Below are 16,707 nucleotides of genomic sequence, written 5' to 3' on the forward strand. Positions count from 1 at the left end.
CCACTATTTCTAGCACTTCGCCATTCCGACGGGTACTTGTGCGGCAAACCTGCAGATCGAAAGTACATGGTCACTCATGTATTTTACATGGACGATATTAAAATCTATGCTAAAAACAAAGAGCAACTACATCTAGCTCTAGGGATTGTCGAACGATATACTAAGGAAATTGGAATGGAATTTGGGATAGACAAATGCGCCAAGGTTTATTTGAAGCGAGGAAAACTTAATGGCATCCCTGAAGATCCTGAGCTCGTTCATAGAAGCGCTATACGACATCTTTGCGCTGGAGAGACTTATACAAACCTGGGCGTGCCATAGAACCGCATTCAGGATGTTACATCTATAAAAGATACTCTCCGAAGAAGATACAAAAGGTCTCATTCGACAGATTTGGTCTTCCGAACTGTCGGCGAGGAACAAAGTAACTGCAACGAACATGCTTGCCGTCCCGGTAGTACTCTATTCATTTGGAGTAGTTCCATGGACAAAGAACGAGCTCAGATCCCTTGATATCGGGACAAGAAAGGTTATGCACAAGAACAAAAGCATGCATCTTAAGTCTTCCGTTCCGAGACTGTACATCTCACGCCGTCAAGGTGGTCGCTGAATATTGGGTCTTGAATGTCTTCACAACATGATTATTCTGGGTAAAGCACATTCTTGGGTCGCTACGTGTTCTTACCGTGCACGAGGCTTTTGCTGGATCCTCGTTTTGATTCCTTTGCAGACTATAACAACCTATCTCACGGTCGTGAGACGTGGCTGTGGCTGAAATTTTACCTTGATTTCGCTGGGAGCGGGTGCAATTTTCCAGATTAGCACTCGCTCATGGCGAAATCCTGCGGTTGTCCTTATGACAAATTTTTAATTATATATATAGAATAATAAAACATTTTTCATACTTCTTCACATACCATAGAATATAGAATAATCAATTTGATACCCTTTACAGACACTACAGTTATAACTATTATTAATGTTAGAACCTACACAAACACAACAGTTATAGTTGATTTAAATTACATTCTAAAATACATTTAAACTTTATTAAGAAGTGATAAAAGTGAAGTCATTTTGTTGTTGATTTGAAAAAAAAATTTAATGATAAAAATAAAGTGCATAAGGTTATAAGAGTCCAGAAAAGAATTTCAATGCATAGAAAAATAGAAGATATAAGTTACTTTTACAGCAAGAAATATCAGAAGGTAGAATTCAGGAGGAGATACTAATCTGGAAGGAGACCAGTGAAAATAAAATAATTATATTTTATATTAAGTAAATTTGGAAATCATTTAAAATCGATACATTAGATATTATTTCTATATATTTCTATATATTGCTATACATTTCTATTTCTATATATTTCTATTTTTTCCACATATTGCAATAAAACGTCGAACCAAACGAAAAACCATCAGACGGTTGCGGATTCCACAAAAACCAAATACATCAAAGGCGGTTGTGTAGAAGCAAACAAAAAATTCAAGGAAATCATCAACATAATATATGAAGAAGTGAAACTAGCACAAGAAGAAGAGATATAATTAAACGAGGAAAACCAAAAAGATGACTCTTATATACAACTGGAGATAACCGAAGAAGAAGCTTATTTCATATTAAAAGAGGAATTAGAAATGTGAGAGAGAAAGAAAACCTTGTCCCAAATAGGGTGGGGGCGGGTATAACCAAGTAATAATTAGAGACACCGTAGTGAGGGACGCGCCAATCGCAATGTGGTGGAGGGAGTTGGAACGGAAGTTTGGGCCAGCGGTAGAAGGCGCGATGTATTCAAACGGCAACAAACATGACAAACACTAAGCATATCGAAGGTACCAAAGCGTGAAGCTGTAGCAAACGTCAATAACTGTACAGTATCTGCTGTTAGAATTGAAGCATCGCTCTCTTCTCGCTTGACCTTGACTTTCCCGTAATCGGCATCTGTTGCGTTCCCAAACCCTTTGGTATCGACCATGATGCCTTCTCGCATCAGGACGATATCCTCCTCGACGATTCACTATCAGCTACTCTAGGTACCTTAGCTTTATTGCCAGAGTGCCACCCAACATCATTTGCCCGCTCTCGGCTTCACCTCCCAGTTCCGGTTTTTGAGAAATTTTCGACTCTCGGAGTTAAACCAATATAAGTTAGTTGATTAACTATTTTATAGTTAAATAATTTGCCCATAATTGACTTCACCCGTTCTCGACTTCCAAATTCTTCCTTTCCCTTAATTTGCGACTCCCATCGCACAGTCTACATCCTGGATTTCCAGTATATTCGAAAAAATAACCGTCTTGACCTGACGCTAGTTCATTGAGAAAGGGGCTGCACCGAAATTTGGTTTACCATGGGTAGCCATGGTACCATAGTACCACTCACGGTAGCTTAAAACGCATAGAATGCATCATATTTTGAATTAATAAAGAAAAAAAAATTAGATCATTTTTCCAAAAACACATATTTAAAGGATCGTATTTAGCCTGGTAGGTTACGTGGTTAAAATTGGACATCAAACAATTCATAATTGTAGGAGCAAAGTTGTCATTCGTAATTACTCGGACTAAAAATCAAGCCTAAGAAAGCACCTTTAGGTCGAAGGAGTCATAGCGTGAGCAGTACAGTAATTTTTAACAAAGTCCAAGATATGCACTGCGAACCATCGGTAGTACCTACAATCACGATAGACGAGGAAGAGAAAGAAAGACATTATGAAAAGGAAAAGAAAGAAAATACAGTGTAGTACTACATATTATGGAATCGGGGATTAAAATTCCATCAATTTTCAATTAATTAGGTTAGAATTTCTCGATGTGATTTCAAATACATAATTGCACGTATTCGAACAATAAATTATTCCTTCATTTGAAAAAATTTTTTACACTGAAAAGGGCCGATTGTTCTTGGATGTCTTATGCATGATACTGCACGGCGTCCCTCATTGAGAATGGCGTCTTGTCTAATACACAGTTCATAAGATTAGTCTTACACACTGTTTATAAAATTTAATTGAGAACATCAAAAATCCGGTATGGGACTTGACAAAATTTATTATTATATTACAATTTTTTGCCAAATGTGCATATTTACGAATCTAATTCGAAAGGTGCAAGTTTTCAAATGTTGAAGGAGGTTGATTAACGTAAAGAAAATATCCAAGACCAATCAAACATCAAAATGTAGACGAAGTTCAAATGCCTTACCTGATTATGAGGGCTTCTTGCGCTGCGTCTTTTAAAAACTGCAACTCCAACGATAGTTGCAGCCATTAGAGCAATTCCGGCAAAAGCCAGAGTAAAGTAAGCTGATCTGCTCTCTCTATTGTAGATCTCACGCATTACAGAGTAGCTCTGAAAATTTGTAAGAAGCATGAATTAAAAATTACACAAAAAAATCACATTTGAATGTAATTTAATCACTATTGCATGAATTTATTTACTGGTTCTGAGTGTGAGACATCGTGATTCATGCTGTGCGATGCTTGCACGATAGCTTCGCTCTGCATTGCTGCTACCTCTGCTAACTGTTCCTCGTTTGTTCGTAGAACTTTATTGTTTTCAACTACAGGCTCGCCCTCTTCGTGTTGATACTGCTCTGTGCGCAACTCTCCACGTTCTGTTTTACGCTGTTCCTTTCTCTCGCGTTCTAGTTGCTTTTGATGTTCTTTTTCTATTTTTAATCATATATTAATATTTTCAAAAAATATGATAAAAAACACAGTTTCTAGAAAATCTTTCTTTAGTGGAAAATTAATAAAAATAAAGTATCAGAAGAAAATACGGAAGTGAAAATATTTGCTTTTAAATGCACGTGGATATCTAGAAAATTTACATTAATTTGAGTAATAACTTTAAACAAAAAACAATACGTCAAAGCATCATTCATACAAGCATTACTGCGCCACAATTTATTGGCTGATGTCTGTGTACTTAAAATTGTAGAACCTCCACAAGACCTGTAAAATGAGACATGCTTTTAAAGTATGCAGGGTACATGATACTCAAAAATCACATTCATTTTGCCTATCTCTTACGGCTCACGAGATAATTATAGTTGAAAAATTACGCTTAGAGGTCTGCTAGGGTTTTCACTTATGCTGTTTAAAAACACTACCTGAATTAACAAGTAGGTTCCTACGTGAATTTCCACGTTGAATTCTATGCAAATATTGTCACCTGCGTATGCTTCCAAATACACTGGAATTTGGATTACATATAATTCGGGCTTCATCAGCAATTTGGCCTTGAAGCTATTTCAAGACCATCCTAACGTATACAGTCAGGACCGTGTGAACTGCCTCCAATTAAAATACATAATATTCTGCAATATGCTCGAGACAGTACTCGCATACTGCCCGTTTGCGCTACTCTGCTGGTGTTTCACGCTTTTTGGTGAAGACCCACTCTCGCCGCCGAGGGGCACCACTCTCAGCCCGAAACGAACAGCAGCGCTTCTCAGCCATATTAAAGCCAAGCTAAGTAAATTCAAGTTCGAATGTATAAATATTTTCGACTTATCAGAAAAAATATATACCTATGATTAAAAGGTGAAAAAGAAAATAGTAGATAAACAAAACATGTTTAAACATAACAAAATATGTTTCAAGGAAATTTAAGCCTTAGAGGCAGGTTAAGCTTTAAAGGATGCCGCATGTTACCAATCACAAAACAATTTAAATTAAATTAAACAGGATATTGTTATTATTAAACAATAGTTATGAATTGATTTTGTGACAAATCATTTCTTTTCTTTACTGTCCATTTCTAATAATCCGTAATACCGTGTCCAGAACTTCCGTGTAAAATCCTAATCAAAACAAGGATATTATTTTTAAACTGGGGAATCTCCAATATATGTTAGAAAAATCTAATTGCCGAATTATTATTATCGTTGGCTTTTTTTATGATTAAAATATTATTTTTACATCTAAAAAATTTAAATTGCTATTAAACTACAAAGAGGCACTGCTCTCATAGATTTCGTATGTTGCCTCTCCCCTGTCTGTTGCCGCTTCTGTAAAATTAAGCTACGGCGCATTAGGTCCCTTTTTTCTCAGCCGGTCACATATTACTCCAAATTAGACATTAGAAACTAGATCATGCCATTGTAAATTCAAACATAAAAGTAAACGTGGCAGTTTTTTCATTGATATAATATTAATTCACCACTCTGATTTTAATTTATAGAAACGTAATCAAAGCAGATAAAAGAAGAAAAAAACACCTGCTACGGCGCAAGTAATTCAATAAGTCATCAATGCATTTTTTAATCGAAACATGCTGGGAGTAAAAAAAGAAGCATGTAGTGTCGGCCGCATAGTTGCTAGCAATATGCGTCGCTTATTGCCATCACGCGTGATGACATGCAGTGTGATAATAATACCATTTACTGTGTGCAGTTGTCATGATGGCGATTTTCGAACATTATTCATTATATTCCCGGGTTATCATATAAGAAAGGCTTACATAATCAGTACTTGTTAGCTTCGCAAGAATTTTTGAAATAATATCTTGTTTTATACAGATTTGAAACTTGATGTTAGTACAATATCTTTTTGTATGTAGTCAAAAAATGGGTAAATTGAATGATAATACATTTTTTAGCCTATATTTCTTATTTATTTGAACTATAAAGAGAGTTTTACAATGTTTATTATAGCTAATAAGATTTTTGATTATTAGAATTAGAAAAGTCATTCGATTATTAGAAGAATTCTTTAAATCAGTACAATTGGTTTGTGTAGCCTTCCCTACAGCTTTCTAAAGAAGCGCTCCTTTGCACACTTCTTTGTTTTCCCTGACCATTTTCCGATTCATTTTAGCTCGGCATTCATTCATGAAACCACTTCAAATGAATAAAGTAGGACTTGGACGGCAATCGTATTCCTTGCAGATACTCTGTACGTCACCGACAGTTTAGAAGACAAAATCTGGCAGATAAGACGTTCTTCCCTGCATCGGAGAACATCCTTAGTATATATTGCCTCCAGTATGTGGCTGCCATATAGCACTCCTCTCGATAAGCTTAAAAAATTAAGGTCAAATGTCTGAGAAACGACCAGATGCCCTTCTTCTAAATTGCTTTGCTTTTTCGAAGTGAATAAACGTTCAAGATGCTTCACAAAATTGGATGAAATGTTGAAGTGTATATCACCTTGACCATCGTTACCTTCAGGTGAATTTTCAAGGTCACTTGAAGGTCAAGACGATTTTTTCTTAGATTAACAGTAACAATCATTTCGGATAAGATGTAAAGACTGTGACTATGTAGTTATAAAAGTGACAATCTTGACAATGTCACGTCTCTGTGACTAGCTACAAAAACAAGACACTTAGTCCTTACATTTAGTGTTACCTAGAAACAATGGCTTGGGCGTAGTAAGTTCTGTTTACGTTGGGGTGCTTTCTTGTATTCAGTTCCCGTTGCGTTTCACGCTTCGGGTGGTTGATTAACATGAGTCCCCTTGCCTCTCAACATTGCTATCAGTGTTAAAATGAGCCACGAAGTAAATGTTCGAAGTGCTCTACATTGGCTTGAAGACACAAAGGTAGACGTCTGTCAAAACCGTCCACAGTTTTCAGCAAAGTTTCTCGAGAGATGGCTGCGCAAGCTGCCCGAATCCGTTCCATCAGCTCTCCTCTTGTTGTGGGTCGCTGAGCAAAAACTACATTTTTAATATAACCCTATAAAAAGAAATCATTTGACGTTAGATTTGGTGAGCAGGGCGGCCCTTCGAATCGACCTCCTCGTCCAATCCATCTCTCATTGAAATCTATGTTCGAAAACTCACGTAATATGAGTGCAAAATGTGGTGGAGCACCATCTTGTTGAAGCCATATTGCTTGTCTTTTTGCTAAGTCAACATTCTCCAATAGACCAGGTAAATGGTCCCTTAACAACTCTAAGTAACTGAGTCTGTCAACGTTTTCATAAAAAATAGGGTCCCATTAAGTAACCATTTACTATTCCGCACCACACAATAACACTCCATCGATTTTGATGATCCATCTATCTATACCAGTGAGGTTTTTTGTTCGACCAATAATGACTGTTATATCTATTAAGCTGTCCATCACTGTTGAATTTACTTTCATCTGAGAAAAGTACATATCGAAAGAAACTAGGATCATTCCATACAATTTACAAAGCTCATTGGCAAATATTAATACGCGCTCAAATATGATGTGGCCTTATTGCTTGCGTTAGAGTAATGTGGTGAGCATGATAGTTCAGAGATCTTAAAATTCTTGATACTATACTTTGGTATACCTGTCTCTGTTTCGATTTGCCGACTACTGATTTGTGGATCAACATGAACAGCTGCTAGAACAGTTACAGCTCGTGAATCATTTTCGTTGTACGCATGTAGTCGTAGGATGTCTTCTGTCTGAAAATCGTTCAGCGTAAAGTCTTAATGCAGTATCGTAGTAAACGTGACATTCCCCTAAATTAAGTATCATATCAACGATTTCGGTAAGTAAGTAATCAGTCATATTGTGAAATTTGTTTGCAAACTATCAAAATATCACAAAAATTGACAATACCAATTTTTTTCAATTTTCAATTATTTAAATTACGAATATGAAATCAGCAGGATTTAGAACCGGAAAGAAGCATCAATATCAGGGAAACAAATGCCTCGCGATGGAGTGTGAATTTAGTCAACCACTCTATCGAAAAACAAACACCTACCAAATGGGTGTTGTGATAAAAATCCGCAGCCTAAAGCCTACAAAAAAATTTCGAACGTTTGTTTACCGCGAAAACCCAAGACAATTCAGAAAAAGGGTATCTGGCAGTTTCTCAGACATTTGACCACAATTTTTTACATATCCAAGGTCACAAAAACATTTTTCCACACGTCATTTTGTAAGTGAAATTTTCCGTTGTGTTCAAATCAGCAGTCAAAACCTGGGGGTCTCATTTGAGAAAAGGGTCTTACCTCCATTTGACCTTGAAAACTAACCTGAAGTTCAAAATTGATGGTATAGTCAAATATCCTGCTTGCTCCTGGTGAACCTTTGTATAAATCATTTCTTTGTAGATAAAGTATTTTAGAAGATATTTGGAATTATAGATTAAAATTCTTATTTATGAACGCGTCCTCGGCTTGGAGATAGAGGGTCCCTGTACCAAGAGCTTTTGCTGAATATGGTAAAAAAAATTAATATACAGTCACGAAAAATTGTCCAATCGGTTTTCCCGAAGGAGTTAAGCCCCAAGCGGAGGTGTGAAAACTGTGCCGAAAACTGAATAGCACCTGGGTGGGGTGTCTCGAGCAGTGACTCTGGGATACCGGGCGACCTCTTAGAGTACGCAGCCTTATCCTTGCATGCGGGCTTCTACAAGGATAAAGAAACGCCTTTCCCTAGCTTTGCGTGGGAACAACAATGATACCACTAAAAATAGTTATAGTAAGTGCGGTTCAAAATAATAGAACGCCCAAGGCTTCCGACAATGGGTCGGCCAACAATGCCAAAATATCAAACTACTACAAAAAAGGGGCTATGTAAGCGGATCGCCTACTCTACAACAGCTAGAACACGCCGGCAACAGAGAAAGAGAGGAGAAACTAAGACCAACCGCGGTCAGGCTTCCAATAGAGGAAGAGCGATGCTTTATGACCCGGAGAAACAGTAACACCCAGGTTTCCCTCAAGCCTAAAGATCTGGCTTAAATGGATGACGAGCTTCGTGCACATTTTTTCTAAGGAGCCGACCTCTGGACTATCAATTGCTGTGTGTATAATGCAGCGAGAGCTTTAGCCGATGCGAACCAGAAAACAAACCTAAAATAAGAATGCATTATTTCGCCATGAAGATAAGTTGGGCAAGACAGTACGCCTCCCGCATTCAGTGTGTGATTGACTATTAACATCTGGCAAGAATTTTACCACCTAGTTTCGAAAGTTCGCACCCGAACCCCGGATCCGTTATTACACACTTAACAAGTAAAAGCAGCATATTTTTGCGAGAATACAAATACTATCTGACGCTAAGAGAAGTCTAGAGCGGAGAGACAGGTGGATCAGAGAAAACAAACAGTTTCTCTCTGGCCCACCTCGACACTTCCAAGACCCTTCAGTTACTGTCGACCACCTGCCTAAACCAGAGGAGGTTGACGTGGTTATGGTTAAAATTTCACGGCGATTTCGTTGGGATCGGGTGCACTTTTTCAGATTAGCACTCGCTCCCGGCTAAATCCTGCGGTTATCCTTACGACAAACTTTAATTATCTATATCGATCTTGAGATTGTCCATGTGAAATAATTAAGTCACCTTATGCTTTCGATATCCAGGTTTGTCGCAGAAGTACCCTTGGAAATTATGGAACTTTTTGTGTGTATGATGACGGATCCGTTGTTCGTACGCAAACTTTTGAAATGTCGTTCTTATGGTAAGCCGGTGGTTTTTTATACTTTGTATACGCCAAAGTTCTCGCTGCATCATATATAACACAATTCATGATCCGGAGGTCGGAATCTGCGGAACAATCTCAAAAAAAATAGCTTTATCCAGTCAAGCCAGATCTTTGTACTCGAGAGACACCTCAATGTTGATGTTTCTCCTGGTATAAAACTATCGCTTCTCCTCAACTGAATGTCTGACCAACACGAGTCCTTAAGGTCTAAACAATTGTTGACAGCAGGCAGTGTCCAGTCGAGAAAAAGTGCCCGAGATTAAACAACGACCGTAGGCTACCACAGAAAGCAACTGTCATCCATTAAAAGGACACTGGCTCCCAGTAGAAGCGCGGTAAAGAACCCCTATTTTCACATACATGTACAATCGTGAAACCCGTGCATAGTGGGAAAAAAGTACATTTTTTGGTTCAATATATGATTCCGGCTGAACCCGTCGACCGATTTGGATGCATTTTTTAAAAGAAAAGCTGATAAAATTTCAAAAAAGGTTTTCGAGCCTGATTTTCAATTTAGTCTTCCAATTTTTTGATAAATAAATAAATATAACGAAAAAATGAACATTTTTTCTATTTGACGTTCCTGGTGCTCGTCAATAATAAAGTAATTGTTGTAATCGCCGACTTTTCATAGATTTATATTATATAAAGATATTTTATTATGATAAAATAACCAAAAAAGTTGTTATGATCAAATTATTAGTTACAAATGTGTTTTTTTTTATAATTTTCAATAATTGAACGTTTTTTTAAGTTGTATTGCAAGAAATTTGAATGGAAACAATATTTTTATGAAACACATTTCTCTTAAGACTTTTCTTGTTAATATTATAAACAAATTTAATAAACAAATGCATTGTTTAGGCATTTTTTCGTAAGAAAAAATCATTTTTTTCAAGTTAATTTTTTTAAATTGGGAGTCTCACGATAATTTTAGAAAATTCATAATTTATTCATGAATTTTATGATTTTATCAAACAAATATATTTAAAAAATGCATCATTCAAGCACTTATCGACGGCAAAGTTCGCTTTTCTCAATTCCATTCCTTTTAATTGGGAACATTATGATAATTTTAGCAACATCCACCACTATTGGATGATTTTTGTCAACAAATTGAATAAACAATTGCATTATTCGGGCGATTATTGACGAAAAATTAGTTGTTTTTTTTCTATGTCAGTCCTTTTAATTAAGAATTTTATGTTCATTTCAGTAACATTCATAATACGGTTATAAATTTTATGACTTTTTTAACAAATTTGACAAACAAATGCATTATTGAGGCATTTGTCGACGGAAAAGCTCGTTTTTATCAATTTTAGTCCTTCTAATTGGGAACTTTACGATAATTTCAGAAACATTCATAATTAGTTGATTAATTTTATGTTTCTGTTAAACAAATTCAATTAAAAAATACATCATTCGGGCATTTCTCGATGTACGTAAAAACTAGTTTTTTCCAAGTCAGTCCTTTCAATTTAATAAAAAAGTTCTTTTTTTCATTTAGTACTTACAGTTGGCCAACACAAGAGGAGTTGAATACAAAAAATGATTGAACAATACATTTATTATTTGTTATAAATAAATTCTATAACATACGAAAAGTCGAGACACTGCAGAGTCTGAAAAAAGTTCTTCTTTCACTGCCAAAATATGACTTCATGCTTCCATTTTATGTCTTGAGCCATTCTTGAACTATAGGATCTAGCAGAATTACTTTCTTCTTCCACTTTTACCTCTTGATTTACAATTTTAGGCCCGTCGGAATCGGGAGTTATTGTCTAAGATTTTTATTATTATCCTCTCTCCTACAATTTTGAGTGTGAAACCCTCGTAGATGTTTTAAATTTTTGTTACTCACCTCTTGAGCTTCTTCCGTTAATTGAACAATAGGGAGGAAGACAGATTCAATAATTTTGTCACTAGCATCTAGTACCAATTATAAAGATTGATGCACATTTGCGCTGTTTGTTGTCAATATCTTCCGAACTTGAAAGGGTCAATTGCCTCCCTTGGAGCCATTGCTTGCGAAATTATGCCGAATCTACGGATCAACTTCATGTCGACATGCGTGATTTCAGATGTCAAATCAGGATCTCTGACAAATTTTCTGGCAGTATTGCTTGTGTTTCTTAATGATCCTTAATGATAGCTAATGTGCAATATCAATTCCATCAAACGAATCCACGCGTGCTATGTAGAGAGCTTGTATCTGGAATTTTCTACCTTCTCTAGTTTATCTGCAACTTTAGGTAAGTCGTTCATCTGGGATAGTTTCGCATCACAAATATAACAAGGGGCAGCAGAATGAGTTCCGGAAATTCCAAAAATATTTGGAATATCCAGCATACGCTTCACTGTATGCTCGCACAAATCTTGCAATTCAAACCTCACAGCAGACTCTATAACTGTGAAACTTTTTTTCGGGACGAGTACACTCTCTCTTGGCTTCTTCAAGACATTTACAAAAAAGGATAAATGTCAGAATCATGTGCTTCAGCTTGTAGTCAAATAGTTTTATATTTATGTTTCGTCAATTGTGTGCCTTCGGCAAGAGAAATACCATCTTCTAAAGTTAATGGCTCGATTGGTTTTTCAAATTTTTCATGTTCTGCATGTTCTGCATGTTCTTCATCTTCAGCTCTTGATATCATAATTCTTATCTCATTAGCCGAGTTCCTCTTCCCAGAAGAAAGGAAATTATTCTAAAAAGCATTCTTAATTTCAATTTGAAGAAAAAAGTCAACAAGAGAGAGTGTTTTTATGTTTTTAGTCGATTTGGAACTGGATTCAAAATCTTCTGAAGCTTTTTGCCTACTTTTGTGTGATCCAGTGATATGATGGAGTCAGATGATAACAATGCACTGTTCAGTTTCGAAAATTTGTCTGCATTATAGAACGCACTCTTCCATCTTTTTCAAAAGACGAAATTAAGTGCCACGAAAAGATTTCTCTGATCAAATTGACTTGCTCACTATCTATTAAGTTAGCCGAGCGAAAGTAAACCAACAGAATTCTTACGTATTTACTAAAACTTCTAATCATCAGATGACTTAGAATCTTATTCGGCTCTCTAATAGAATCTATTTCTAAATTATATGTATACACTAATATGCACACGTGCACAGAAAGAATCAAACATACTAGAAACTAAATAGTTCAGAACATATGAGTGAAAACAATGAGCAAACTCTTTTTAAATAGATAGATAAACGTTTATTTTTCGGCCTGCTGGCCTTAAAAAATTGACTTGCTGACACACTAACCGCTATGCCTCGCATTACCAGCCTCTGTCTCCACGGCTAACACCTAATACTTAACTACAGTTAACAATATTTACATTTCTCTTACATCTACTTCCTCTTCTATTTAGAATCTTTCCTTCCCCATTCCTATTTCTCCTTCCTTGTCTTCTTCTCTATCTTACGCAACACCCCCTTCACCCATGCTACTAACCTTTTGTCACTCCTTTCATGCAACAATATCTCCATGCTTACCCCCCTCTTTCCACCTCTTCACATTCCTCCAACCAATGCTCCAATTTTGCATCCCCCTTTCTGCACAATTCATACATTCTCATCTCTCTAGAAAGCCAGAACCTATTATACTTCGCCATGCACCCGCACCTCATTCTCGCTATAAGTTCCTGACTTCCTTGCTCTCCTTTCTTACACAAGTATTGCGCTCTCTCCCTTAGCATAATCCACACATATTTTCCGTCACACCTTGAATCTCTCATTCTCTTTTCTTCTTCTGCCCTCTCTTTCTCCATGCCATTCTTTTGAACCAACTCATATACCTTCCTTCCTCGTGATTCTGCTAACTTCATCCGTTATCAATCCATTCGTTCTAAAATACCTTTCCCTTTCCACCTCCATATTTGCACCACTACGTCTGTTCTGCTTCTCCCACCAACACTCCCTAACCAATTTACTTCCCCCCTCTTCCAAAAATTTCTCCTCATATTTACATCCTCGACTCCCTGTTATAATCCCTAAACTCGTTCTTACTGTTCCCTCCTGACAATATCGTTCGGCGTATTCCTTGCCAACCCCAGTATCCACTTTACATACCTCTCCTGTACACTATTTACCTCCTCAATTCCCTTCCAACCCCACTTCAAAATCATCTGCAAACAATCTCTTCCCCAACCCCCACACCTGCCTCATCACCACATTTGCCCTTCTCAATCTCTCTTTTATATGACCATCCACTCCCCCATTTCTTCGAAACAGGCAGCCCAGGTACACAAACTCTTTCACCTACTGTACCGCTTTTCTTTTCCACTTCCACTCCCCTCCCCCATCTCTCCCACTTCCTTTGCTGAACACCATAACCTTCGACTTGTCCGCATTTAACTCTAACCTATTCTTGTCCAAGTAACGTCTCAACCTCTTTATCATCTCCTTTAAAAGCCCCTTCGCTCTTTGCCAACAGCACTATGTCTTTTGCATATGCGAGTGACCATATCCTGACTCCTCCTAACCTAACTCCTCTTACCACTCCGGCCGCTAGCTCACTTTCCATATCCGCGAACAAAATTGCAAAAAGCGTTAGGCTAAGCAGGCACCCTTGCCACAACCCCCTATCCATCCAGAATCCCTCAGAGATTCCCTCCCCTCCTCTCAACCTATCTTTCGTCTCCTCATATACCTCCTTTACCCTCTCGATCAGGCCCCTCTTCACTCCCCTCTCCTCCATTGCCTCCCGCAACCTCCCCCTATCCACTTACGGGAATGCACTCTTTAGATCTACAAAAAACGCGTACACTTTGGCACCACGTGTTGCAAGACGTAAATATTGTCAATAGTGCTCCTTCTTTCTCTAAAGCCCAACTGCGTCTCCGGCAATATTCCTTTCCCCTCAACATCCTTTCGCAGCATATCTGCTAACACCATCGCGTATATTTTTTACGCAGTATTCATGAGCGTAATTCCTCTAAAAATTTTCCAGCCTCTCCCTATCCCCTTTCTTATACAGAAGTTCGATAAAACCCTCTCTCCACCCCCTTGGGAATCCCTCCCCCTTCAATACTTTTTTCACTACGCCCTTCAGGCTCTGCCTTACCTCTTGTGTTCCAAACAGCAACGCTTCGTTCTCAACCCCGTTCATACCTGCTTCCTTCGATTTTTTCAACCTTCCTATCTGCTTCTCTATCTCCTCGTCGTTCAGCTCCTCTTAATCTAACGCTCTGTTTCTTCTAATCCCCTCATTTCTCTTTCAAGTATCTGACCTCTGAAATAAATCTTTAAAAAAATTTCGCCATTGGTCGCTCCCTATCTTATCATTTATCCCCACCCTACATTTCATGAACCTATTAATTATCTTCCACACGTCCCCTTCTACCTTAACACTTCTCAACTCCTCTTTCAGCTCTTTTTCTTTTTCCTGCTCTTTCTTCTTACACATCGCCCTAAACTCCTTCCTGATTTCTACATACTCCTCCCTTTTCGCAGTTCCTTCCTTCCACTTCCTATACTTCTTTTTTACCTTTCTCTTCATCATTTTACATTCCCTATCCCACCACGGCTTTACCATTCCTTTCTTCTTTTTTCAAAATACCTTCTTTTGCACACAACCTTTCACTTTCTGTTGGAGATCCTCCCATATCTCATCCACGGAGTCCCCCTCAAAGCTTACGTTTCCCAATTGCTCCTAATACTTATCTATCGCCTCTCTCGTCCATGACATCCTCTCCCCTAACGACCCTTTTTCCCCACCCTGCCTTTCGCCAGCCTCCCCCTGCATCCACAAACTCAAAGGATGACGGTCTTATTCCACCCTTCCTTCCACTGCGAAATTCTCTATCTCCTCAAACCCTTGCATATTCATAATCACGTAGTCTATCACCGATACACCCCTTTTACTCACATACGTGTATTCTCCCTCTTCGTCCCCTTTTACCATATTATTTGCCACCGCCCACGCTCCATCCTTCATCCAGCCTCTTAGAATCTCCCCCTCTTTATTTACTATTTTACCTTACGATTTTCTTTTAAAGCTCTCCCCTTCCTGGTACAGGCCTTCTTCCCGCCCAATTCTCGCATTGAAGTCTCCCCCTATTACCACTATACCCTGATCTCTCTCTCTCTTCTAGTAAGTTTTGTATCCTTTCTTTAATCCTTTCCATTCCATACTTATTGTACACAGTCGCAAACATATACATCACCCCTCCTATCTTTAGAGCCCTCATTTGCACGCCCTCTCCCCCTCTCCATGAACTTCTTTCTCTAATCCATCCCTAACCCCTTTTATAATTCCCCCACTAGCCTTTCCTTTTTACTTTGACTGCCTCCTGTAGACTCCACCTATATCCCCCGGCAACTTTCGCTCTACTCTATCCCATTCCTTTCTCTTTACCCACGTCTCTACCAGTCAAATCACATCAAATTCCTGAATATACCTCCAGAAATCCTCATCTTTCTTCTTTACCCCTGCTACGTTCCAGTACAACACGTTTAACATTTCTCCACCCTGCTTTACTCCGACCCCCCTACTTCCCCCGAAACAAATTGCCCTGCACTAACTTCAACACCTCCTTCCCTTTGTCCCATACCCACATTTTCTCGTGTATTATTATTTTTCGATACCCTACCTTCATTGCTCTCCCTTCGCTCCTCTCTTTCCTAGCCCTGTCATTTAAAATTCTCTGAAGCTCCCTTTCCTTCCTCGTCAAATCTTGATCGATAAAAACCTGATTGTCCTTTTTCCTATTTTTGTTACGCATTACCCCCATTTTTTTCTTCCCAGCTCTCGAATTCCATCACTGCCACTTCATTCTCCCTTCTCCCCTCCATCATAACTTTCCCTACCTTGCCTTCAACCCACCCTATGCTCTGTAGCAGCGCATCCACCCCGTCCCTTTCTTCCCCTCTCTTGAGCTTCAATCCTCTTATCACTATATTATTTCTCCTATCTGCCTTCTTTTTTCTCTCCATTCTCAACTCCATTGCCCTTATCCTTTCCCTATCCGCTCTCTCCTCCTTTTCATTCCTACGCTCTCCCACTTTCTCTTCTATCATGATCTCCAATTTTTCCCAAATACCTTGCTTCTCAACCTCCAGCCTGTCTACTGATTTAATTCCCGACATACCCTCTACCTTCTCCAGCCTTTTTTCCGCCCTTTCCTTCCACATCCTAATATTTTCTTCCATCTCCTTTATTTTATCCTCTTTTTCCTTCCTTACCGAAACCAACTCCCTCTACAATCCTTCTACTTTTCCCCTCAGCTCTATTACTTCCTTTCCCCATCTCTTGTTTCTTACCCTCAGGTCCTCCTTCTCC

General features: G+C 38.3%; 1 protein-coding gene across 1 annotated transcript in view; it reads right to left on the bottom strand.

The window, feature by feature from the left end:
• Window positions 1–16,707, bottom strand: part of LOC117168237 (amyloid-beta-like protein) — a 383,494-nt gene that overhangs the window by 78,185 nt on the left and 288,602 nt on the right. The window contains exons 10-11 of the mRNA XM_033353726.1: window positions 3,440–3,669; window positions 3,204–3,350 (exon numbers count right to left, since the gene is read on the bottom strand). Of these exons, the coding sequence (XP_033209617.1) occupies window positions 3,204–3,350; window positions 3,440–3,669 (377 nt within the window). The remainder of the gene's footprint in view (window positions 1–3,203; window positions 3,351–3,439; window positions 3,670–16,707) is intronic.

Source organism: Belonocnema kinseyi, chromosome 2 (assembly GCF_010883055.1).
Source record: "Belonocnema kinseyi isolate 2016_QV_RU_SX_M_011 chromosome 2, B_treatae_v1, whole genome shotgun sequence".
Classification (NCBI taxonomy): Eukaryota; Metazoa; Arthropoda; class Insecta; order Hymenoptera; family Cynipidae; genus Belonocnema; species Belonocnema kinseyi.